Genomic DNA, 26547 nt, shown 5'->3' on the forward strand with positions numbered 1-26547 from the left:
TGCTTACTTCACCGTCAGCTACTGTGGCAATATTTGGGCATAACATCTCTAGAGCAAATTCATCTGGTGCAGAGGAGCTGGGTCCAACATACACTGGAGAAGGGCCATGTGAAACCCACAGCTGGTGCCATAAACTCTAAGTATTCCCAGTCTTCACAGAATCAGGGATTAAAACAGGCAGCTGAAATCCAGTCTTGCCAATTTTTGCTTCGATATGTACTTTTTGGGAAATATAGCCTGCTACCTAGTAATCAAAAGGAAAAACGCTTCCATTCCTTTTCTTTTTACTTTCTTACAACCATGCAGAAAAATGAAATATTTGGAACTGGCACAGGTTGCTCAGAGAAGCTGTGGATGCCCCATATCTGGCAGTGTTCTAGGCCAGTTTGGATGGGGCTCTGAGCAACCTGGTTTAGTGGAAGATGTTCCTGTCCATGGCAGGGGGGTTGGAACAAGATGAGCATTCAGGTCCCTTCCAATCCAAACCATTCCATGATTCTGTGATTAATGGTGTACTGAGATTTATAGAAATGAGAAGAGGTGATAAATCTTTTGCACTGTTGGCAGTCGTGTCAGTAAATGAGAAGGCACAGAGGAGGTGTCCAGCAAAATGAAAGCGTGGGGACATAAATAAGAAACGCTCTCTGATCCCATAAAGATGACATATGCAGAGTATTGCTGTGAAGATTTGTGTCCTGAAAACCTTTGTGAGATGACTACTGCTGTGCTTAGATATGCTCAGATCCACTCAGTATTCATTTCATAACTAGTTAATTGTCTTCCACTAGCTCGAGCAAGCAGGTCTCTAAAAGCTAAAAACTTCCTATCAAGCACAAAGTCAGTGTGCTGTGTGCCAGGAAAACCAGGGCTCTGTGGCTAAGGCTCACGGCTAAGGTGTATCCACTTGCAAATGCAATAAATTTCAGGTGACCAGAAATAGGGACTTTGATCCCAAATAGCAAGTACAAAAGAGAAGTGTAATCAGCAGCATCTTGGAAATTTTTGGATCCTGGACCAATGGCTTTCACAAGCTGCTTTTTTGCTACTTTACTTGTACTGTGCAGCTGCAAGTTTGGCACCATAAAAGGAGCACGATGTGCTTTTAGCACTTGGGAAATTTCTGACAATTTTAGTCCTTCTTCATCCTTTAGTCTCCTGAGTAAGCTTGGAAACTGGTCAGCAGTTTTGAAGGAGACCTGCCCAAAGGCAAGTCTCCATTAGTGTAACAGCATGGGGGAGTAGCCATGGACAAGGGTTGCCTGTGCTGTTCACACTGGGAGGTTCAGAGAGGCTGGCTGTGTGTGCCTGGAGGCATAATTTTGGCTGTTGGTGACTGCTGGCAAATCTTGTCCCTCTGTCTTGCCCAGCCATAAAAGAGGCAGCTGTGAGACTGCGTGCTGGCAACATGGTCCCTTGCAGCAAAGAAGGGTGGGCTTGTACTGCAAGCTCCTGAGGACTGGGCTTTCTCACTTTTCCCAAAAGGCACTTGGCAGCTGGGGGAGAAGCAACTTAAACCACCACAGCTATTTTCCTAGTGAATACAAGGGCAGAGCCCAGAGTCCTCACATAGCCCAGAGTCAGAGCATTAGTCAGCTAAAATGACACTGAGCCACTGGGAGTGCTTGGACGTGCACCATGGTACGTGCTGGGCTTGGCAGAGTTCAGCTGTGTCTGGTCTTGGAGAGCCAAGGAGCACCTCTGAAAACTGCAATCCCACCCTCCAGCAACGCCTGGGCACACCAGCCAGGCAGAGAAGGATAATAACAGTTTTTCCACATTTATATGGTCATCATTAGGCTCGGTGGCTCGTGGAGATCCAGCAGGAGAGACAGCATTTAACTTCAAAAAGAGTAAAAAACGGTGAATTAAAAATGCTGTGTATTCACATAAGGGAAGGAAAGTTGTGCTGAATCCGAGAATACATGGAGCTGGTACATGGCTGATGCAAGATTTAGCCATTTAGAAGATTTAATGAATTTTTTTTTTCTCACATGAGTAGGAGATTTCTCTTGGAACTCTAATCTGCTTAGCAAAACAAGGCACTTGTATTCAGTTCCAGTTCTGATCTACTGCTCTTGAAAGACGCTGGCTGACATAAATGCAACAGCTGACAGAGGTCCTAATGTGGTCTTGAAGCATCCATGGAACAGATAAAGTGCTGCTGGAGTCGTGTCCATGGTCTGTGCTGCCATTCCACCGTGTCTCAGCCCTCTCGATGGCAGAGATGAGAACTCTTTTGCTGCCTGCTCTGGTCTTGGTCTCTCTTTTGAGCCTAGGAGATGGTTAGTGATATGCACAGCACGCTGTCTAGAACTGCTTCAAGATAAAGCTCACTTCACGTAACTCCTTGGGTAGCCCAAATGGAAAGTTTACTGAATCCTTCAGTAAATGTTTACGTCAAGTGAGCTTAAACCAAAGAGCCAGAAGTGAACTGTACTGCTTCTGTCTCACTCTGGCTGGGCCACTTAGCTTTGTGTACAAACGTATTGATCTGTTTCCAGACCTGCTCAAGCACACAGGGCATATAAAAACCCCCCAGATGCAGATGAACTAAAGCTGTCTCTGCCCAGGCCAGGTTTCTCATTACGTGGCATGACACCCTGCCTTGTAGCACAAATTCCTAGCTTGGTAGAAGGGATGGAAAGCTTCCAGATTGCAGCTGATCCTTGTGTTGTGGACAGGCACAAAAACTTGGGTTAGTACCCACTCAGTCTGAAGAGTTTCCAGACGTGAGGAGATAATCCCAAGTTTTTAGAAGACTCTGGTTTGAAAGTTGATTCAATCCCCATCAAACCACAGATGTTCTTCCTGATGCAGCTGATGAATTGTGGAGCCAGGTGCTCTAAGAGATGGGAGGTGTGTGTTCTTCCTGATGCAGCTGATGAATTGTGGAGCCAGGTGCTCTAAGAGATGGGAGGTGTGTGCTTGTGATGGTCACTTCACTTGGAACACAGGCTCACCCTTGACACAACACTGATGGTTTTTTACCCAGTTTCTATTGAAACTTCTCAGGAAAAGAGGTTTCTACATTCTACTATGGTACCACAGTTTCCTTTTTTTTTTTCCTGTCAGAAAAACCAATTTACAAATATTCGACCTCTTATCCACTTCATCTCTAAACATGCCCTAGAGTACCACTATCTTTTCAACATTTGAAGAGTTTATCTGTTCCCCTTTCAAGCTAGTTTGTAATTGGGAAAAATCCCTCCTTTGGCCTGCTACCCACAAGACATATACATTCCACTTTAACAGTTACTTTAGGTACTGTTTTCTTACATAAACCTTGTACATTCATACAACAATCTCTGTTTTGTACTTTAGAGCAATAATTTTAAGGAAATCTTTCAACTCTGCCCTCAAATACAACTTCATTTCAACACTGAAATTATAGAAATGTTAACCTTTAATGCTGGTCCTTGGCCAAAGACATTAAATGTTACCTCATTCTTTTCTGGAAGTCCAGTTACTTAATCCCAGGAAATAAAAAATTACTCCGCTAAATTTCCTACACTTTTGGCATTGAATCCCAAGGAACTTCTAATACATATGAAAAGGCATTGGACAACATCTAACTGATCAGAGCTAATTTCTTAGCAGGAAGGGAAAATACACAAATTAAACTAAAAGTAAGGAAAAAACAAATGGAAACCATTCTGTTTTGATCAATTTCTGATGCCCCATAACTTCTGTCCTGGGCCTTGGCCTATTTGACTCCTCAGTAAATATGCATGGAAGAGAGCAGAAGCCTACCACAATTCATGTAAGAACACAGTAACTGATTAATCCTGAACTGGAAATGGCAGAAGCCAAGGAAAACATTAGCTGGAATTCAAATAATGAAAATATGAATTAGCAAGTCGGTTTAACTTGTGCCCCGGTCACTGCCAAAACTTGTTCATGCTTTTTGGAGTCAAGGTTGATGGCTAGATGGTCTCCCTCAGTTTGGAACACAAATGGAATATATTTGCTCCTAGGCTGGTCCAAGCTGAGAGCCAGCTTTCACTAGGAGTTACATTTACTTTTGATGATTTTTTTTTTTTCTTTTCAAGATAATAGAGACATTAAAAGCAAACAAACGTGTACTTAATGCTATTTATTTGACATGTAGCTTGAGTGCTTCTCAAGTTGAGGGGCCAATTCTGCCTTCAGTTGTAACCAAGTAAAATCTGTGGTTTATGGTTTCAAACACAAGTTTGATTTCCAGAAATGCTCATGTTGGCTAACAATGACCCTTTTCAAATTTTGCCAGCTGGTAAGTCTAGGCTTATGCACAGGGTAAACACTTTAAGATACTCCTAATGGAAACAGAAGGCAAATTTCTTTCCATACCATGAACTTCACCATACTAAGACTATGGTGTCCCATACAACAATATTGTTTTAAAGAAGGAAAGCTTAGTGTTTTCTTTTACATCTCTGGAAAAAGCATTTCTGTAAAAATTTGCCAAGCCAAACTTGCAAATCAAGGTATTTTAACTTGGAGAATGGCTCTGACCAAGTTATTTAAATTCTATATTTGCTGTCCATGAAGCATAACTTAAGGGGGAAAAAAAAGCAGTACTAACTATTGTAAGAAGAATACATTAACTACACTCTAACTCCTCTTAAACTCTCTTGATGAATGTTAATTTGGCACTTGGCAAAGCTTCAAGAAAACTATCATTAGCCAATATGGGGCTGGAAAATTTTAGTCTTTCAAAAACCCCAAGCCAAGAAAGGAAAGAACATACACACGAAAAAAGTAAGAGTATTTCTACTCTGTCCTTCTCCAGCTTTTTTTTTTTTTTTTTTGCATATGAAATGTTCTTAGCTACCAGCTGGCTCTGACTGCCCGGGCTGTGAGCCTGCCCCTGGCAGGGCTGCAGGGAGTGCCTGGCTGGCGTGTCCAGGGCTGGCAGCGGTGACAGGGACACAGCGCGGTGGCACCTGGTGGCATTCCCCCTCCAGTCACAGCACAACCAAACCATGCTCTACAATTCCTGATCTGCTTAGACTGTGAATAGAACTAACCAACCAACCTAGCTACTGCTAGGGATAGCTTCCAACAAGAGGCTATTAAGAGAGCTGAGCTTTGTTTTTCTTTTACTTTACACCTTTTAGAAGCATAGACACTCAATGGTCTTAACATTATTTAGCCTTTATGGAGCTGAAGGAACTTTATGGTTCCTTTTAGTAGGTACTCTGAGGTTCAACGTGCTTTTATTTTTGCACTCCAACATAAGGCTCTTTGAACTTTGGAAAATTAAATCTCATTTGAGAATGAACTGCAAAATGACAGCAAAAGAAACCTCTACACCAAACATTAATCTGGAAATACAGTTGTAAGTTAGTATAGTTAAATAGCTGACAGTGGGTTTGTCCCACTGCTTGGACTGATCCATCCATCAGTGTTACCAGTCTACCTTCTTGTTCCCTAGTGGTCAATATTCAGGGTAAAGGATTTAAAAGTGAACAAAGCTCAGCAGCTGGAGTCTTTTCTGCCAGCCATGTGACCAATGGGAACATTTGTCAGTAAAATGTTGGTGGTCCACTTAATTTCTGCATGATCAAAGTCCTTAAATCCGAGCTTTCTTTTAGTAGTGCCAAGGGATGTTTATTTGTAGTTTTGCTGTGTTTATTCTGGTTGAAAGGACACGTTCAGCCTGCCTTGGATCAGCTGATCTGCTGCCGACCTGCTTCACCTCTGAGTGACAGGTGTTTAGATAAGGACTGATTTAGTCTCTTTGCAGATGGAAAACGTTAGGCAAAAAGAAAGCACTGACAGCTATGAAGTTGTGATGACATGAGATCATAAAAGATTTCTTCCAAAATAAAAGTTAATTGGCAAAGCTGTGCCAATATTTTGCAGTAAAATGGCATAAGTGACTGTCCATCCAGACTGGCTGTATTTCAGCAACAAATGATACAACCCCTATGTATAAAATTTTAAGGCCACTTTTATAAACCCTGTCGTGTCCTGTGAATGAGTGGTTCTGGTTTTCTCCTCTCTGGGGCAGGTGTTGCCGCTCCCTAAACCACCCTTGTCCTGCTCCCCCATCTCCTGTCACCACCACAGTAGCCTTGCCTAGATCCCTGCAAGCCCCCTCACTGTCCAAACCCCTGCTTCTTCAGCCCTTCCTGCCTTTCCCTTCTCCAACTCACACCTGTCAGTGGCTGCCCCTCCATGAGCCCCCTGGCTGCCTTCCCAGTGACCTTCTCTGGACTGGAGCAATTGCCAGGATGAAGCCCAGGATGGTGAGCCTGGCTGGTGCCACTGCTCTGCTGCTCAACTCCTGTGACTGTTTGCCTTTCTGGCTGGGTGTAAGCTGCACCACACCGTAGCTATCTGACTGAGCTGCTCTATAATTACATCGTATTATTGATGCTGCTATTATCAGATGGATTCTCAAGGGCACTTCTCTCATTTGAATTCCTCCAGGGACTAGGGCAACATTAAATACCACTATATAATTCTCTGAAAGCCAGTCTTTCAATTTTCCTGTTGAAGTGTGAGTCTATTAGATCCAGCACAAGTTACTAAGAAGGTGCTGGTATCACTTAACCTCAGTTTAGGTTGAAATTTAAGATCTCAACAGCTAGGGAAGAACTGGACATGCAGAGCCTAATCAGTTCTGTATAGTTGTCTCTTGATCTGCCCACATGTAACAAACAACTCTAGAAAGTTAATTCTCAGATTACTCACTTGGTAGAACTCCTCACCAATTATAGCTCCACTGATACCTTAAGTTTTAGCTTTCATATTTCCCAGATTCTGCACTGCATTAGTATATAACTCTGAACTTCACTTAAAGTGTTAGCAAGTTCTCTTCACTGATTAGTTAGACAAAGCAATCCTTTTCCAGCCTGAGAACCAAGGACACCATTGCAGCTTCAGGCCCAAAAAGTGCAAACAGCAGCAAATTGAGGAAAGTAATCTGGGAGGATGGAACTGCAGAACCTGGGGCTGGAATTGGACAATCAACCCCGATATGTAAATGGACCAAAACTTATAAAATATGAAAACTCATGAATGGCTGTCCATCTTGTGTCCATCTTGGGTGTAGCCCTGGCCAGGCTCTAGTAATGCCCAAGGTGTATCCTTTGAAGGCCTTTTGATAAATACCTACTGTATACCTTTAACAGTGTCTAACCCCTGTTCTAGGTAACCTCTTTAGGCATCACCATGAACTTTATCACATCTGTCACAACACACGTCACCTTACCTGGCTTGCTCTCAGTACATCTTCCACTCTACTGTGATTTGCTAAATCAACATTCAGAACAATGCACAGGATCTAACTGGAGCTACAGGATACAGGGTTCAGGCTGCCATAATGGAAAACAACATATTTATGAGATCACAGAATGTTACTGTAACTTCTGCTCTCATTAAGATTTCCCTAAGATACCTAGAGTCAGAGTTTGCCCCACTCAATTCATCACTCTGTCCTCAGAAATGATAGAATACTCATCTTTCTATGACACAAACATACCTGTAAATGCCCTCCACGAGGATGATAATTTTTCTCCATGCTCTGTGGGTGCGAGGCTGTCCATATATTATTGCATCTCTCAGCAACTTCTCGAGGCTCTGCATATCTTTATTTAAAAATAAGAAAAAGGAGGAAGGAAAAACATCAACAAAGATTTTTCACAAGAACTTTCAATTTTCTCTTGGGTGCTATTTTTCCTATGCAGAAAAGAACAACATTATATATAAAAAAAAAAGTGTACTAAAGATAAACTTCCTTTATTAGTAGGCAAAACCCAACAATTACTTTCATCGGTGTAAATGCAATTTAGTGACAAGAAGAGTTATAAAAAGCTTTCAGTTATGCACCTGACCTGGGAATCTTCTGAATTCTTCTTCTTTTGTTTTGTATTTAAAGGCAGAAGGGAAGAAGCAAGAAAAAATACCACAGAAATCAGGGTCAGGCCAAATGTGACTTTCAATGCACCAGTATTCTGGTGTCTCCAATGAAGGGACACTCTTCAAAATGAATTGTTCTGGTACTTCTCAGGAATCCAGACTGGCATTTCAAAATGTTTTCCAATAACATCCTACAGAGTCTCATAATACCCAAGAAACTCTACAGATCAGCTCAAACAGTGGGCTGAGGAAATCAATGGCATTTTTTCACAATATAATCCCATTTGCTTCAGCAACACAACGCAGTTGATCAACCTTCTACAATAGCACAAAGTTAATGTGTAAAATGAATTGTCCTGAGGGAAAAAAAAATACACCTTAGAAATATTAATATTAATCCAAAATTTGGTTTCTACCCGAGGGGAATGGGGCAATTTGCACATTAATTGCCCATTGTGAATAACCTGTGCCTTGAGAGATGATCAAGTTATGACCTGAACCCTTCCACATCCTGATGCCTCACCTACTCCTAGCAACATTTAGTGATGTTGGTGGAAGGTAAAGTTCTCAGCAATGAAATTACCACTCTGCACCTGACTTAGCAAGTCCCTGCTGTGCTCTACAAAATAGGCATGGACAATATCAGCTGCCCCTTGTTTCAGTGGTGCAATGGCCTGCACAGCTCAGCGAGCTCTGAGATGGAAATGCTGCCAGGAATGATGCGATGCAGACAGCACACTTTCCACTAGATGGCAATCAAGGAAATAAAAGTTCTTTGGTGCTTTATAAGGGAAAGTTTTAACCAACCTGAACATTTGCAGCTGCCCATGTTCTCTTTTGTTTCAAGTAGAAAATACTTAGAACTCCTCTTAAAGGGCTCCCTCAGGATGACAGCTCGCAGTAAAATTTGGACACCTCCTTTCCTCCACGAAATTATTCTCTACTGATGTCACTGTCATCTAAATCCTTTTGAGACCTTTGAAACCCTCTTCTGAATCACACAAGGTTTTTCAATTCAGTGTTCTGTCTATGTATCAGTCCAGATTGGCTCTTGACTTCAGAAAAGTCATTTGCCTCTGAGCTAAAAGCATGGCTTAAAGATTCAGTTGTTTTAGCACAGGAAAAGAAAAAAAAAGGAAAGAGGAGATGAAGTGAAATGTATATAATTTTGTTTTAAAAAAACACATGGCAGTGAATAGGTCCTCTGTCCAAACTACTGTGGAACATGAGACCACAGACTGGAGAGAAAACATCTCCAAGGGATGAGTTTCCCTGACTTTACACATAATATAGTCCTGCTGGAGTACAGGCTAAGAAGATGTCTGTTTGCAGGATCAGGGCTATCTCACCTTCTTTTTGATGTCTCATTCTGAAAAACATGAAGCCTGTAATACTCAACACATAATTTGTTCATGAATTTTACTGACCTATTATCTCTGTGCCTCATCGGGAAAGGGAAAATAGGAAAAATTCCCCACAAAAGGCTGCTTTTGTTCTTCAAGGTGAAAACAAAGTGCTCTATGTGCTTGTACTTAAGCTTTTCAGAAAGTGGGATACACTGAGCAGCAGGAAAAACAATAGCACAACCCCAAGGTGACTTTCAGAATCAAATTATTTACCCATTAAATACAGTTAGATTGAGAGACATGACATTAAGATGATGAGCTGCACGAGTCCATCCTGAATAACCAGTTATAGAGAAAATAACAGTCCTTCCTTGTTTGACCATCACCAGCCCAGGGTTTTCAGCAGCAATGGCCAAAGACTGTTCACCAGCCCAGGAGGTGGTGTGAAGAATTTGACTTGATTAATCACAGCCAAATCTATCCATGTTTCACTTTCCACCTTCTCCTTACAGCATATTGCCCAGTTATGGAGGATAAAGTTTTCTAAGAGGGTACAGTGGATCTATCAGTGGGTTGCTGGACTTGCATAATCCTTGTTTGGCATCTCTCCTAGTTACTTCAAGAGTAATACCAAGAACACAAAGTGCCAGTGGGCTGGAGCGAGTCTGGACCTGGGCAGGCAGCGTGTCATGCTGCCTCCAGTGCAGGTGGGACAGCAAGGCTCCAGGAGGGAGGACATGCTCAGGGAGACACGGCGCCTCCACCCCTCATCCTTACACTGCAATGCTGGGGATGTCATCACCATTCCTCTGCGTGGGCTGGAAACCTCCTGTGTGATGTCAGCTGAATCCTGTTTAATTAAAATAAACAGGCTGCTGCTACTCTTGTCGCATTGTCCTTTTCGCTTTGCGCCTGTAACTCTGATTTTTAGTTTCTCGCAAGTCAGCACAGACCCCGTGGCTACACACGAATATCTGTGTTTGGAACATGGGAGTGGTGATCACTGCAGCCACACTAACAGCCTGAGACTGCCCTCCCTGCCCCTCAATAAATACCAATCTCTCTGAAGGTAAAGGGCACTGGCTCAAGAGAGCTCCCTGCCCACAGCTGGCAAGCCAGATGTGGCTTTCTCCGAGCAGAGAGGGCAAAGGCAGACACAGCGTGCAGGGAGCAGGACAGACCAGTCTCCTTGCCATGGCGTCTGTATGTGTCACTGGGAATTACACACCCTGCTGGATTAGGCTGCAATCCACCTATCTGGGCAACAATCTTGTCTCTGATAGTGGCCAGAGGCTTCAAGGAGCACAGAACCTTAGTGGGTAATGTGCCTTTCGTCCTGCTCTGTAATAGCTAGAACACTGCCCTCCCTTCTGAAATTCAAGGGCTACCTACACACTTGGAAAAAAAATATAAAATTAAGGAACCATCCTGTACTAAGCCACCTCAAACTGTCTGGGTTTTGCAACCAAAAAGATCTCTTTCTAATTTTTACCTGTTTATCTCTTTCATTTCTGACCTATTTTATTTGCTTGCGTAATTAGTTGCACTTAGTTTTCCACTTTTCTTTTTTTGTTTTCTTTTCTTTCCTTCTTTTTAGATAGAAAATATATTTGCACTGAAAGGTAAAGGCCTCCTGCCACCTAGAAGTTCCTTCAGCATTAACTACAACTCCTCCTGGTGCACTCTCTTTAAGGTGTCCCCATGGCACTTTTTATCTGAACTCCAAAGCAGTAATTTGACTGAGTAGACTGAGAAATGCCAGAGTTGGATTAACATAAATTCACAATTGTTGTCCAAGCTGGAAACTGTATTTTGTATGGAAACCTGGACAGCTCATACCTGCATCACACACTTGTCCTCAACCACTCGATCTGTGACAATCTAAAAAATCCCTGACTACTTTCACAACATTGAAAAGGTGACCAAGGAGGAGCTAGGAATGTATTTCCCTGATTCCCATTTCAGATGTGGATTCAAGCACCAGATTACAGGCTGGATTTTCACCTAACCAATGTGCTTGGTTATGCTTTGCAATTCCCTGCCTTCCTCATAGGACCACTTGCTCTGACTGCTGAGTGAAATGCCCTTGCAATGAAGAGAACTGGAAATATTTTTTCCCCCATTGCCTGAGTTCTGTACCTTGTCACAGCATTCCCACAGACTGTTGATGCAATTGTAAATCTGAACCTGAAAACGGGACATCACTTGAGTTGCTTGATGCTACATGGGAAAAATGTAGTAAAATTAGAAATAAACAAATCCTAAGCCTAGTATGGTGCCTTCTTTTACAAGCTGATAAGAACAGAACTCACTTGGATATAGTTGGTCCATAACACTCTCATCTCTTCACCTGATACCAGACTAAGACCCAGAACTGCTGTGAGAGAAACCCCTTGATAAAAATCACACACTGATTAATGGTTAAATATTTGGTTTTGCTTTTCAGGTTTTATTGGAAGGGTTAAGGATTCTGGCTAATACTTAACCAGATAAAGGTCAGAGGTCCTGAAAAAAAGAGCTTATAAATGTATGGTGTTCTTAAAAGATTGCCTTAGAAATAAAAAAAAAAAAAAAAAAAAAAAAAAAAAAAAAAAGCCAAAAACCTTAATGTGGTAAGTCAATCTCTCCCTGAACCACCAGGAAGTAAAAACATCTGAGTTTAGCCCCCATTTAACTGAAGGACCCCCAAGCCTGTCACTTGAGGAAGTTGGAAGAGACTCCCTGGAGCCCAAGGCTGGTGAGGGTAACATGAGACACTTTCTGGCAAAAATACTCACCAAGGCCAGGCCACTACTGCCCCAGTGGTGGGGAGATGTTTGAGCCTCCCACCTTCTCCCACTGCACACTGGCTGTTGGACCATGCTGCTGCCTGCATTCCAGGGCAGCAATGCAGCTCTTTCCTACCTTCCCAAACAAATCCCTGCCTGGGAGATGCTGACCTGAGTGGTGTCCACGCCACAGCAGGGGAGACAAAGGCAGGTGCTTTATGGGCAGAGCAGAATGATTTTAGTCCACTAAAACACTACTGCATACATTTAGGACTGCTTAGACCCTAAAATAAAATTGAAAAAAAAGAAAATTTAAAATCCCCTAGACCTGTGATTCAGAGCAGGGGCTCCAGGGAGCTGAACTTTGCTGCACAAAACCTCACAAATGCCTGACAGAAAAATTCCTTTAAAGGCCAAACCCCATGTGCCAATACTGCTGTGCCCTTAGCAGGGTGAAGATTATAGACAGTGCTAATGGGAGCCCCCAGGGAGGAAGGCCCTGTTCAGTAGTTTTTAGTTATGGGGCTAAGATGGAATATTCTCTTACATTTCTCTCACACAGATGATCTGTAGGTCTGTGTGCCTGTGCATTTCTCTCAGCCCAGACCTGTAAATTCCTGTCTGATCACAAGGAAGGGATTGTTCACTAGCAGGTAGGATGCAGGGCACATTCCTATGCCCAAATAAAAACAGACTTATAGGTCCACAGCACATTCTTGTTCTATTATTTACTTTAAGGTTTGAAAACCATCTCATACACCCATGCAATGTTTTTGTCAAAAAGGAAAGATATCTGGATGCCTTTTATTTCACCTAGGAAAAGCACAGAGGTCTAAGGATTTTGTCTGTTCTAGAAAAGCTGTTCAGATGTTTTACAGAAAGTATAATGTCTAAGAGAACTATTCATTTATTGAAATAGAACTTCATTGTCTTTTGTAAAAATAAGAACTACATTATACATAATGAAGGCAATAGGTAGAGATTCTTTCTTGTCTTACAAATGAAATAATTCTCTATTAATAATAATAATTATTTACTTTTGGAAGATGACAAATCAATCCTCTACTACAGATTTCATGCTTTGAAATAAAGTAACAGTTTTACAGAATTAGCTATAGTACAGCCTTTGAAAGGTGAAGGTACTTCATAGCAAGTTCAAAATGATAGATTTTACTCTCTTTTCTGTGAAATATTTTTATCATAGAACAAAGTTTTGTACTTTTTTTTTTTTTTGACAAAGGGTTTTTTCCCTAACAGAGCATGGAAAGGAAAAAGAAGAGAGATTTATGCACTTATTAGAACCTGATGGTGAAATCTATGCTTATTAAAGATCTTAAAGCAATAACTTAAAGTGCAAAGTTTTCTCTTCATGCACAGGGCCCATACAGCACAAGGAACTTTGCATTCACACCAAGCAGTGTGACATGGAGCACGGCTCAATTCTCCTATTCCTAAGCATGACAACGACAGCATGAGCACTCTGACAATTTGGGCATGCCTGTAGATGTCACATACCCACACATTAGCAAGAATGAATCTGGGAGCATAAGCAACACAGCTCTGGTCTAACAAAACAAACATCTGTCTAACTGAAAAGAACCCTTCCAACCCAAGCTGGAATTTTTGGTTACCTAATTACTTAGTTTTGGTCCTTAATTTTTTTGCTGTACTGATTAGTGTTCCACTTCTCCCTGACAGATTCAGAGGGCACAAGGCTCCATTTTGGATAAAAGCATGCATCCCACAAAGGCAGTCCTGCTGGGTTATGCTTTCCACTGCTACCTCCCCCAAAACACACCTTATTTCCCCCAAAGCAAAAGGCACACACACACACACCTGTGCACGTGTGATTTTAGTTGTTAGTGATGTGTAACTCATGGGTATCAGTAAGGAAATATTAAAAGACACAATTTTCTAACCATAGAACTAACAAGCTGAGAGAATCAGAGTGGGCTGAGAGAAAGCATGAGCACGTGAAGCTTCTTCACACGAAATGCTCTCTAAATGCAGCTTAGGCTCAAGACTAGAAAATTGTGACAACAAAAGCAGTCACTCAATACCAAAGAGTATTTGCAAAAGTTTCCACAGATTCCTTTTGGAAATAAGTTAAGGTGATGTCTCTGCAATGGCATACAAGACTGTCTTTGGCAAATAAGATCTCTAATCCAGAAAGCAGTGAGTTTTCCCAAAGCAACTTGGATGGGCTTCCATTGAGGTTTGCTAAGATCCTTAAAGGAACCGTCTGCATTTTCCAGCGCTAGACTAGCACTGTTTGGGTAGCTCACTATGATTTTTAGGTTCACCCATTATTCAGAAGAGCATCAGCTTTAATTTACTGTCAGTGCAACAGAAGCTGGTTAGTTAGCAGGTTCTGGGGAGGGGAATGAGATACTGAGGGATGGTTAGAGACTGAATTCCTTAAAGCCAGCATGACAGCTCCAGGTGATATCTTCACAGCTGAGAGTAATACACTCCTCAAACTGGAATGTTTCCTGAAATAATGTGGGAAGTGACACAAGCCAGCTGCACTGCATGCAGCATAGGTGGGTGGAGAGGCTGAGAACATTTGGATTTGGGTAGTAAGAGGTCAACCTGCAAGATATGATGTAACCTGACTGAATGGGATAAGGCTTTGAACAACCACGGAAAAGTTGAGAAAAGACCGGGGTGGAGCCATGCTTAGCATATCCAGATTTGTGGAAGTTGGGGCATGCTACAGGTTAATCTATGAATAATTAATTCTGTAAAAGTATTTGTGTTCAGATGATCTTTAATCCTTGAAGGATCTTCAGAAATTGCTTCTGGCCCAAATTATGAATCTGTATTAATTATAACAACATTTTATATTATAATTATACTGTGCTTTTCATTCCAACTCATCCTTAGGCCTTTTACAGCATATGCATAATTCATTTTTGCTCCCCTTGGGGCCGAACACAACACTTAATAAAGAGAAAGGATTGTATTAGCCATTAAGAAAGGTAATCAGATCACTCTTCTGATTTCTCACCACTTCACTAGCTTCTAAACTTTCTTGCAATCACTGCCTGGTGGCAGCAGTGAGGATAGAAAAGGGAATTGAAATGGGGAATAAGGGCAAAGAGCAAACTCTTGTCATCAAAGGCAGTCCCAATGTCACTGACAGTAACCAGAGCAACACTCACTAAATAAAAGTTAAAGAGCACGAGCATTTTGTAAGAGAGCTATACAATTGCAAAGTTAATGTGTGATTTCTATACTAAAATTCTATTTCAAAGAATATTTGGGATGATGCTGTTGATACAACCATCTGCATCTTTGCTATTAGATCCCTGGGAATTCAGAGTAGCCACTTCAAAGGAATGCTATGTTAAGTAACTCTGGTTTCACTGAACCTGCTGGAAACAGAGGCATGTTTTTGTAAATGTGTTTCTACTATTTGGGCTACAATGACACTAACAATAAAACTTTTGTGGCAGTATGTAGTCATTCAGCAAGCTAAAAAGAGACAATAGCAATTATATTATTGCACTATTGACTTTTCCCATCAGAAACCACACATAATATTAAACAGTTGATCCCACTGCCTGGACAAAAGCATCATCTGGGAACTGACAGCAAAGTAAGCATTGAAAGAAATCATTCTTGCCTTTGAGGTGTGAATAACTCTGTCTCTAAATTTTCCCAACTTCAATACTCACTATTGTGCTTGAAGATTCTAATAGTGGCACCTGAAAGCCTCGCACCGAGAACGAGAGAAGTGTGGTTCAACTCATCACTTAAAATGAGGCAGCCCTGTGGAGAAGGAGTACAATGAGCATCTGCATGAACTGGGAGGCTGCTGACTCGTGTGCATGTGTGTGCCAGCATACACACGTGTCTATGACAGAGCATTGCACCAATTAGGCTGTAAGGATTAACCATAAAATGAATTTTCTGCCACTTTCCTGAAGTGCAAAGGCAACCTGAAATAGTGGGATCAGATTCTCAGGCATTCCCAGGTGGTGCATAGGGGTCCAGTATTTCCTGCAAAATCAGGGATGTTGCTTCCTCTATCACCTGTTCACAGCCTATTTTGAGTTGCAAGGAAATTCAGCCACCACCCCACATATAAAGACTGCAGGACAGTAGTGTGAGGAGGAGTAACACTGAGGCTGGGCTGACATCAGCACTTTGGACTGCACAAATGAGAGCAGAAGAGACCAATGCCTTCTAAGTCCCACCTTCATTAAGATGTGAGTGAAGTTTAGGAACCAGTCTTTCTCTGGTAAATGCATATACCGTTGACCTGTAGTATACTTTTTATTAATAACTCAGTTGAAAACTCATTTTATTTTTAGAAACGAAATTAGAAATGTGGGAGAAGTAAATTTGTCTATTATATTAACACGGGGCAGAACTCGGAGTTGAAATTCAGGCTTGAACCCTTGTTTAGCTCTGCTTTCTATTAAACATGTTTTGCTGTGTTTCATTATGTGTTGCCAAAGGGCAACACATAATTAAGTAAAAAACTTATTCTGGAATCACAGATTAGGCCTAGGGTGAGAGATACTCACAACCTCCCTAGAGACTGGTTTGCAGAACTAACAGTAAGTGTAGGTGAAGCTTGACAAGAAAATGTAGCTGCTAGGCTTAATTATAGAGGAAAACACAGGAGTAAATCTCTCAAACATAGGGTAGTTAAATAATACTTGTAATATATATATATATATATAATAATATTGTATAATAACATATACTGAATTTTCAAATATATATATATACACACATATATGAAAAACACTTAGAGTAATATCTTTATTTGTGCCACTTATATCTAAATATCCCACCTCTGATAGAGGCTTGTATCTCTATGTGAATCCAGGTAAGGGAGGGGAAATTATTATGCAGCTAAGACAAGTATCTCAAACTGCATATCTGCAATTTCATCAATTTACCCTCATAAATTCTCCATATCTTTCCCTGTGAAACTCTGGACAAGTTCTCCAGCACTGCTGCAGACTGAAGTTCTTGTTCTGGACAACTGAAGCAACTCTCCCTGCCCAACACTTGTGTGCATGTATTTTAGAGATCCTGCAAAAACTGCAGTTGTCTTCAACAGTGAGTGAAGAAGTGACTTCAGCTCTGCCCTGGTGTTTCAGGAGTCTCTGTCATACAGCACAAACTGCATTCACTCCACCCCCACCTAGAAGGAGGTCATGTTTTGTACTTGCATGGCACACTTCATGCTGCTCCACATCTGGACAAGCTGAGGGGGAGTTACCCCCTTTCCAGCTGTCAGCACAGTGCACCTGTTTGTGATGGCCACAGTGACAGGATGATGGATATCCACGCCTTTGAGTTCCGCGCTCCAAGCTGGAGAGGAGGTCCCTTCAGCACCAAGTAAGAACCCAACTTTTGTAACATGATCACAGCTTTAGACTTTTATTTGCTGGCAGCTTTCTTCACAGGGCTGGCTGGAGCTCTGTTCACCAGGAATGCTAAGCACTGTGCTTTTCCTCTTCTCAAAGTGTTCTAGAAATTATCCTAATCACCATCTCTCATCACAGGCAGCTGGGCAAAAATCTCAGCAAGTAGCCTAAATACTTCATCCAACAACACCTGGGCATGGGATTCAACATCTGGTTATTTTTGAAGGGAGAAACACCTTCATTAAGTGGAGCTAGAGAGCTGTATCACTGATCCTTAAGCAAATGTTAGGTGTGTGTGATAGCAACACTCAGTGCTAGCACAGATGATAAAGGAACATATTTAAAGTCACAAGGTCATGGGCTTTATGACTCACACATTCCTGATACCAAGCTTTGTTCCTCGATCAAGCCTTTCCACTCACTGAAAGCCCAGAACACTGCAACAGTAGCTAAAACAATTAATAAATGATTGTTCTCTGTGTTCCTGAAGGAAGTACTCACCTTTCCAACAAGGGCTGGAATATTCATCGAATTAGTTGCAAAGCCCATCCCAAACACCATAGCATCTTCCACACCAAGGAAATTGGCCACAAGTTTCTCTAGCTCTACATGTTTGTCTAGGGTGCCTGCAGAAATAAGCAGAGGGAATATTAAATCTCGTTAAACTGTGAAAGTTATTATGACACAAAACATACAAAAGAACAGGCTAGAACTGTGTCATTAAGCTGTGTGACATTAAGTTCTAATGAGGGTTTTCCATTTGTATCCTATGCACGTGGACTAATGCAAGAGGAGCAAACTAGCTGTGACTAATGCTAACAAATACTGCTGCTGTTAGGGCAGCAAAGCAGTTGCTACGGGAAAAAGCTTCCTCTTCCCATAGTAACTTTTGACATAGATTATTCTTAAGACTATTTTTTTGTCTTTTTCTCTCCCTGCAATGAGGACAAAAATATTTCCTTTTTGCAGGAAATGTGGGACAAACGTTTTAGGCATTCTTGAGGTCTCTGATGTGAAAACAAAAATGGGCAACAACAAAATTCTTCCTTTTTTATTGCCTGTCTATGTAGGTGCACAAAATTCTTTATTAAGATTTTGTATGGATAGGCAAACTGATGATAACTCTGCTTTTTCTTTCCTCTCAACAGCAAACATTAAAGATAACGCAACACTAGAGACTCTTCTTTATTGCATGTAAATTATCTAATATTAGTGCTTGAAGTCTCCAAACAAGGTGCTCCAACTCTCCAACAAAAGCAGTATCCTTCCTGCCCAACTCACAGTGGAGGATGACAAAATACAAAAGGCAAACAAACAAAAGAGTGGTGTTAAGAGACTGAGGTAACAGATAGCTTTGAACAGTAAGGAATCATCTCAACTTGCCAGCTCTCTAGTCTTTGGTTGCCTGGCTGTGCATTGCAGGGACCAAGGCAGAAGGAACTCTTACAGGATGATCTGTGGGGAAGAAAAGAGAGTGGCCTGTGGATTCTGACAGAGCATTTCCCCTATGAATAAGGCTGTAATCAGAGAACAGAAGAAAAAAAAAAGGCAAGTGACTATATTACCTCACTTGCACTGCACAAGCTGATGGCACAAAAATATAAAGTGAATTACAATGGATGGAACAAGAAAGCTGTGTTCACTGTGATGCACAAAGGGCAGATGAATGGAGGAATACAAAAACTTGGCTAGAGTGTCTCAACAAGAATGATGAGTCAGGAAGATGATCTTACCTTCATTATGGAGCAGAGCTCATTAAAAAAATCAAATACGAATGGCAGGAGAACAGTTTCAGCAATAGCACTAAGTCAGCTGGTTAAAGTGAAGTAGTGTTTTCCTTATTTTTTCCCATTAAATATCTAAAGAATTACATCCATTTGGAAATAGAATGTGACAAATATCCATCAAGCAGGCAGGTAACTCTCCAACAGTCAGAGAGATAAGGGGCAAGGATCACACTGCTTCTTGAAAAACCTGGATTACACGGACAGTAAAGAACAGCAGTGCTGCTGAGATTTTGCCAGAGCCTTCCTGGGTTGTGCTAGACCTGAGCCTACTCCAGCAGAGCTTCAAGAGTGTCCCTGCTGTGTCACACTGCATGTACCTGGAGCTGGGTTGTCTCTGTGCTCTGAGAATTAGGTAATGTGGCACAGAACGTGTGTGGCTTTGCAGAAACTCCACTACGAGTGAGCCGAGTCTGTGTGAAGCTCTTTGAGGATGGCTATTTTTTGAATTTGTACATGCCAAGGCACATGAGGATATGAGCTGGCTCTGCACACAGTCACAGTTTGTTACCCAGGCTCTGTGAAATACAGAACAGTGTTCCAGAGCTGAGCTGCTCACTGGAAATGTGGGTAAGAATCTGTCTTAAGGTGTGAGCCCAGCAGGACTCAGCATATATTTCTGTGGTTAATTCTGTACTTTTTGCAAATTGGACCCAGCTAGTCTTCAACCTGGTTATAGCACTCATGGACAACCAAGAGTTCCAGCAGGATCAATTGCCTTTAGTGCTCCCTGCAGATGTTATTTTGTCACTCGAGGGCTACCAGCACCCAAAAAGAAGATGAAGTCTAAAATGGAAGCTTGAAGCCAAGCACACTGTGGTCACAGCTTGAATAGGAAGGTTTGTGAAAACATGAGAAACAAGCAGTGTGTGCTTTGCAAGGCATGACACAATTGTCCCTGACTCTTCCAGGAGTGAAGTCTGACACTAACGGGGTGGAGTTAAATTGCTTTTTGGGGTTGCATCACATGTTTTCTGTTTTTACAAACAGGAAAAGCCTGACTCAATACAGATTGCTCTGTTAAAGCTCCTATTAGATGACCCACAAAGGAGTAGCACATTTTGCACCTATTTTTATTGATTTTGTCGTGGTGAAGAATGACTCATTCTGAAAGTGACTGATTCATACTTATTGTTCTCTAATCCTAAAAGCGAATGCAGATGATTTTATACACCACTATTGCCTACAAATCCCAGAATACAAATGGGAAATGGTTAGCAAAACAAAATCCTGAATGACAAGGATTTGCAAAACGAGCCCTGTTTTTGAATCATGTTAATTATCGTGGCAGTATTGTTGGTGGTAGGTAAGGTGTTGCAGAAGCAATACAACACACGCCAGTACTGTCAGTGGGAGGTTCATGACAGCTGCATACACTGAACAGAGTGGAAAAAGCATATAATTATGCAATTATTTAATCATATCAGGAGCTTTCTCTACACAGGATGCCCTTGGACACTGTATAAATGGCATCAATTCTATCACCTCTCTCCACTGGAAGAAACAAGGGGTCAGACATGATGAGGTTTGGGATGAGGTTTGTCCACTAGCACTTCCCAGCTGGTCACAGCCACCACCATGACAGGCATGAACAGCACTTCCAAACAGATGCAAATTTGATCCAAAGGAACTGGCACAAGCTGAAACATCTCAGCATCTCAAGCTACATAACAAAGGCAGTAATTACACAGCTCTTCATTAAATACAACCTTGGTGATGTCAAGTAAGGTAATCCTGGCCCTTAAAGTGTTTTGTATTGTGCTAGATTTAAGACCAGTATCATGATCTGATGAATGAAAAGTGATATACTAGATATATCTTTTTAATACACTGTATACACAGATACTTTCTATGCTTAGCCTATAAACAGACATTAGAACTTCCCCACTGACTGACTACAGCTTGGCTTGACCCAACAAAAGAGGATACAACTAAAAATGTACACCAAATCACCAGGAAAGGTTTAAGACAGAAAAAAAAAAAAAAAAAGGTATTTGCATTTTTAAGAGACAAAATTAAATCGTTTTGAAAGTTATTCTTCCCTGCTGAACAGCTGTATGTAATAAAATACAGCAAGAGTAACTGTGATCCAAGACTATATATGTATTAAGATCAAAGATCATATCAAAAGTGGACTTTCACAATGGGAACCACCTCCACAGATTCCCACACTTCTCAAAGCAAATCCCCTCCTTTTCAAAATCTGATGACCCAGTTCCCTCCATTAACTTGCCACTGCACTCTGGTGACAGGGAACATGAAGTACACTGTGTTTTGACAGACTTTTTCTAGATTTACCCATACTATTGGGCTGAAAGTCACTGCCAGACTACTAGAAAGATAAAGCTGGAAAATGCCCTTCCCATGATCCACAGAGTCATTATTTAGTTTCACATTTTCAGCTTGGACAAAGTGGTTTATGCCACTGGTTAGTCTGCCCAATACAGTCTTTCAGGTTCTTACACACAAGTGACACAGACTGGTTGAACTGCCAACACTGTCAACAGTATCCTGTAATAGAATTTTATGTTTGGAATTCCAGGACCCAAAGAAGACAGGGAAATACCTGCTTGCCTCGAGTTAAACAAAAGCTGGAAGAGTAAACTGATATAAGCAACGAGCCCTTGAAAGAATAAAGAACAGCTGGGAACCCTCTGCATCCCTGACGTGACTCAGAACCATTACACTATGAAAATGAGGGTTTGTCAGCAGCATCCTTGGCAGGGTGGGGAGCAGAACAAAACACCTGAACTTCCTTGTCACATTTGAAACTTAAGGTCACAAACTCACTCTGGTGATGCTTGTCAGAGATGAAAAAAAATCTCAATTATTGAAAGGCACGCACACTTTTACAAAAGCAAGATTGGATGAGTTATCGATGGCAAGATGAAGAAATAGAAGCTGTGGAAATGATATTATTTATTATTTCTTGACACTGTGTTACCAGATGCAGATGGTATCACTGTCCTACAGAGCCACCAGCAGAGGAAAGCCACAGCCTGTAGAATGTTGGAAAGAAGGGGAGAGAAGCACATAGTAACGTTATGCAGTTGCCTTATTTAACACTGTGAGTGCAGAAGAGACTCCCAAAATAAGGGATTTTGATGAATCATTTGATAGAAAGGAAATGCTCAAGTTTTCTTAACATTGCTACCAACTGACAGGACTTTCATACCACAAAGATGCTGTGGGTGTCATAGATCTAATAATGTACCTGTGTAATTTAGTGATTCTCAGAAAAAAAGGAGATGAGTTTTAACAAAACTTCCACTTGAATTTGGTTTTGTTTCTTTTTTTTTTTTTTTGCCTTCATAAAAACACGAAGTTAAAATTTCCACTTTAAATCCACCCTCTTAATGCCAAAGCCTGTATGGCAGCATCTTGGGTATCAAAACATTTGCATGCAGATAACATCATATATCAGAGATATTTCGGATATTAACGAGTCATACAACCCTTAATTCTACAGATGCCTTCAATTTCACCTGCTAGAAGATGGACTATCCAGATCATTCATCTTGCATTGCAAAGCATACTTTTGCAATGGTGAAATACAAGGAACAAACTTGATCCAGTGATTATAAACTGATTGTAAGATGGATTAGTTATTTATGAGAGGGTAGGCACAAAAAGGAAAAGGATGTTAGTGAACATGACAAGAAAGAATTCTTTGCATGAACTGTTTACTAATATACACCATACCCTATCAGAAAATAGCTAAGATTATGAAATATGTGTATATATACACACATATATATATACATACACACAAATTCACATTTTGATGTCTTTATTTCTCCTTAAGATCCCACTTGGAAACTGTAAATTATAGGAAATTCAGTTCTTTATCTCTTTCTCCAAACTGAAGAATGAAATTCATGTTTGTACAATTATCTTTAAAATTAGCCCTGGCCCTAATTAAAGCTTTGAAAGAGCATAACAGAAAGAATGTCCAAATAACTATTTTTATCTTCTTGAAATGCTGCTAGAAATTCACATTAGGCCTTAAAATCCAGTGGAAGGAGGTGAATGGGATTGAGCTACTTCTGTATATTAAATGGTGGCACAGATTTTCAGATGTGCTTTTTAGAAATGAGATCACAACCAAGTGAAAGAAAAAGCCCTAAAACTTTGGTTGTTGGGTGTTAGGGGGTAATCTCCTAACATGCCCTCCAGAGTGAATCACCCTGCAAGTGTTTCTGTGCAGGCTCCATGTTGTCTTTTGGTCCAAGGCATAATCACAGGAGCAGGATTTCAAAAGGCAGGAATCCTGCCTGGCTGCTTATCCAGCCCTAATGACACGTTTGCTCCGGTTCCTCACGTATGTCACCTCCATGAGGGATACTGGTGAGTTAGATAAACAGAGCATTGGAAGTGCTGGCTGGCTGTGGGACAGTCCTGTCACCAGCCTGGCCCTAGGAGTGCTCAGATAATCTGCCTTATCTTAAAAAAAGTGTAACTTTGCTGATTTTGTTATCACCTGCAAGAGGTAAGCAGGAAACTAATTTGCATGTTTCTCAATAACTCTCAGTCACATTGCTTAGACAAGGCTGACTGTAAACACTGAACAACAGGATGGGCTCAGACAAAAGGCTTTTGAATCTGCCTTTAACAGTAGCCAACTCCCACTCCAGTCATTAAAATACATTGATTTGCATGGCAAAAAAGGACTTTATGTTCAAGCTGTCATTCTTTCATATTTTTCATTATATGAAGGGAGCACTTGCTATTTCATATTTATGTAGGTTCCCATTTGCTGGCAGTTTTATGAAGCTAAAAAATAACTTCAGAGAGAAAAATTAAAATACATAAAACAGTAGAGATATTTTTGGGGGGCAGTTTACATGGAATGCCCTAACATTCCCAACACTGCAGTTAACAGTTGCTGTCCAGTTACTTATGGAATCATAGAATGAATCACAGAACAGTTTCTCCTGGAAGGAACCTCAAAGATCATCACATTGCAATGTCCCAGCCTTGGACAGGGACATGGACACCTTTCACTAGATGAGGTTGCTCCAAGCCCCACCCAGCCTGCCCTTGAACACTTCTAGTAATGGGTGTCCACTGCTTCTCTGGACAACCTGTTCCAGTGCCTCGCCACCCTCACAGGGAACAATCTCTTCCTGATATCTAATCTGACCCTGCCCTCTGTCAGTTTGAAGCCATTCCCTCTTATCCTGTCACTCCACACCTTGTAAAAAATCCCCCTCAAGCTCTCTTGTAGCCACTTTGAGGTACTGCATGGCTACTTCAACATTCAAGAATTATTTTCTCAGACCCAAGATTTATTCCTAAAAGACAAAACTTCCTACTTCTTTTTGTGTCCCAGTTAGTTTCTTGGTGTATAATGAACAAGGCAGAGAAATAAAAAAAATTGACCTTTTCCTGCACCTACAGGAGAGACTGCTGCTGACAGAAGCTGTTTTAATTTAAAATAAAGCTCGTGATCAATTTTGTCAGCTAGGGTAGGTGCAGATCTCTCTGTATCCTCTCCTGGCATCTCTCAGAGTTAATAAGGACATCCTGAATCAGGTAGAGTTTGGGCATTTCTAGTAACTACCAGCGAGCTCTCTGCACACATGGCCAGAATCCCTTAGAACAAAGGGAGTGTGAAGCTCTGGCATCTGCAGCAATGAGCTCCTCTGGTCTGGCAGCCTCCAGCATTTATTTAGGTGAAAACCTTCTACCAGCTTCATACAATGCCTTGTACATCTGGTTGTGGGAAAGGCAACAGACAGTGAACCCTGGCCACTCTTCCACAACACATTATGTTGAAAATTTCTATAATTTCTCCCCTTAGGCTCTTTTTTGAGACAGGCATCTGTGACAGCTGAAGACAGCAAGCTCAGTAGTTCTTCACCCAGAAGCCTTCTGAGGCCTTTGATGATCCTTGTGGCCCTTCTCTGACACTTTCCAGTTTTGCTAAATATTTTTGATCAGACCTGCACAGAGTACTCAAGCCAACAACAAACAGCAGATTTACACAGCAGCATACTGAAGCTCTATGGTTGGCTTACTGTGTACTTTCTAGTAATTTCTGGTGTTTGATTTGCTTTCTGATCATGGAACAGCAAGTTAATTCTTCCATGGATGTACCACTTATAATTTCAAGATCTTGCTGCTAAGGGATAATAATTCTTGGTCTTAAAAAAAGGAAAGTATTTTTATTTCATATTGAAAGGCCCACAAACCCCTCAAAAACGTGTCTTAGATAACACTATTATAGTAAGAAAGTAATTTATTATTATTATTACAATTACAAAGAGCATAGAATTAAAAATGGAGTGAAAAGCCTTAAATATTTTTATGGGGGATAAGTCTAGGAAAGTCAGCCACAGTTTTTATCAGTTTTAACCCTGTTCTAAGAGGAAAATACCTGCAGCAGTATTCTGGTATGACAGCATTGTATACCCTCTCCAGAACCTCCACAGTTTTAAGAAGAGGAGTGTAGGCAGAAGACCATAAAGGACTATTTTACCACCATGTGTTCCTTCAAACATCACTCACATTACTTTCATTTGTGTCTCCTTTGTTTCACCCTCTGTCTGAAATCCTTTGAAAGTAGTGGAATGATCCTTCTCAAAAAGAGAGCGACCACTGCTTAGAGAGACATCTTGGTAAAACTCAAACATGCCAGACATTTAAATGCACACAAGCAGAACAGTACTTTCAAAGTCAATTAGCTTGAAAATAGCAACATGTTTAAGTGCTCTCTTGGATTAGAACCCTACAGGCAATTTCCAGCCTTGGCTCTTGCAGCTCACTGCACTTTTACTTCAAAACGCTTTAGCTCCACACACAATAGCAACAGAAGTTTTGAAATGTGATCTGTCCAGAAACAAACTCATCCTGTTCTTTTTTATCTAAGATGAAAAATCGTAATTTAAAGACTTAAGATGTTTCATTCAGACCCTTCCCTGTCTCTCTCTTTGATATATTCAGCTCATAATTTTCCTGCTTGACTGTGATGAGAATGGAGACCAAGAGCATAAAGGAATGAGGGTATCCACTATGAATCAGAGGCTGTTTTCCTTAGGCTGTTTGTACAGATACTGGGGACAGATGGGCTCTGAAGAGCCAGCACCAACGAGGGAGCCACTGCTCAGCCCTGCCCTGTGGAGCCACCTCTCCCCATGGAGCACACAAACACAGACCCTCTGTTACCTGCCCAGGATAAACTGCTCTGACTCCTCATTTACACCAGCTAAGTCAGGCCTAAACACCCTGCTTCCCTTTCTTAACAGGCTGATGTCCAAGCTGCTCTCCAAAATCCACTTCCAAAACACTGAGACTCACAAGGCTTTGAGGATGCTCTTTATCTGCAGCCCATTCTTGCCTTGTGAATAGTCTTGATGCAGTTCACTGTTTGTTGTGAAGGCAATTAGAATGAATCTAAAACTTTGCTCAA

At 41.2% G+C, this 26547-nt stretch overlaps 1 protein-coding gene across 3 annotated transcripts in view; it reads right to left on the minus strand.

The window, feature by feature from the left end:
• Nucleotides 1-26547, minus strand: part of SPTLC3 (serine palmitoyltransferase long chain base subunit 3) — a 99452-nt gene that overhangs the window by 19397 nt on the left and 53508 nt on the right. For all 3 annotated transcript variants that reach the window (XM_088160731.1, XM_088160732.1, XM_088160733.1), the window contains 3 exons: nt 17854-17978; nt 15643-15736; nt 7472-7577 (listed from right to left, as the gene is read on the minus strand). In XM_088160731.1, coding sequence (XP_088016857.1) covers nt 7472-7577; nt 15643-15736; nt 17854-17978 — 325 coding nt within the window. The remainder of the gene's footprint in view (nt 1-7471; nt 7578-15642; nt 15737-17853; nt 17979-26547) is intronic.

This window comes from Sturnus vulgaris, chromosome 3 (genome assembly GCF_052056855.1).
Source record: "Sturnus vulgaris isolate bStuVul1 chromosome 3, bStuVul1.hap1, whole genome shotgun sequence".
Lineage (NCBI taxonomy): Eukaryota > Metazoa > Chordata > Aves > Passeriformes > Sturnidae > Sturnus > Sturnus vulgaris.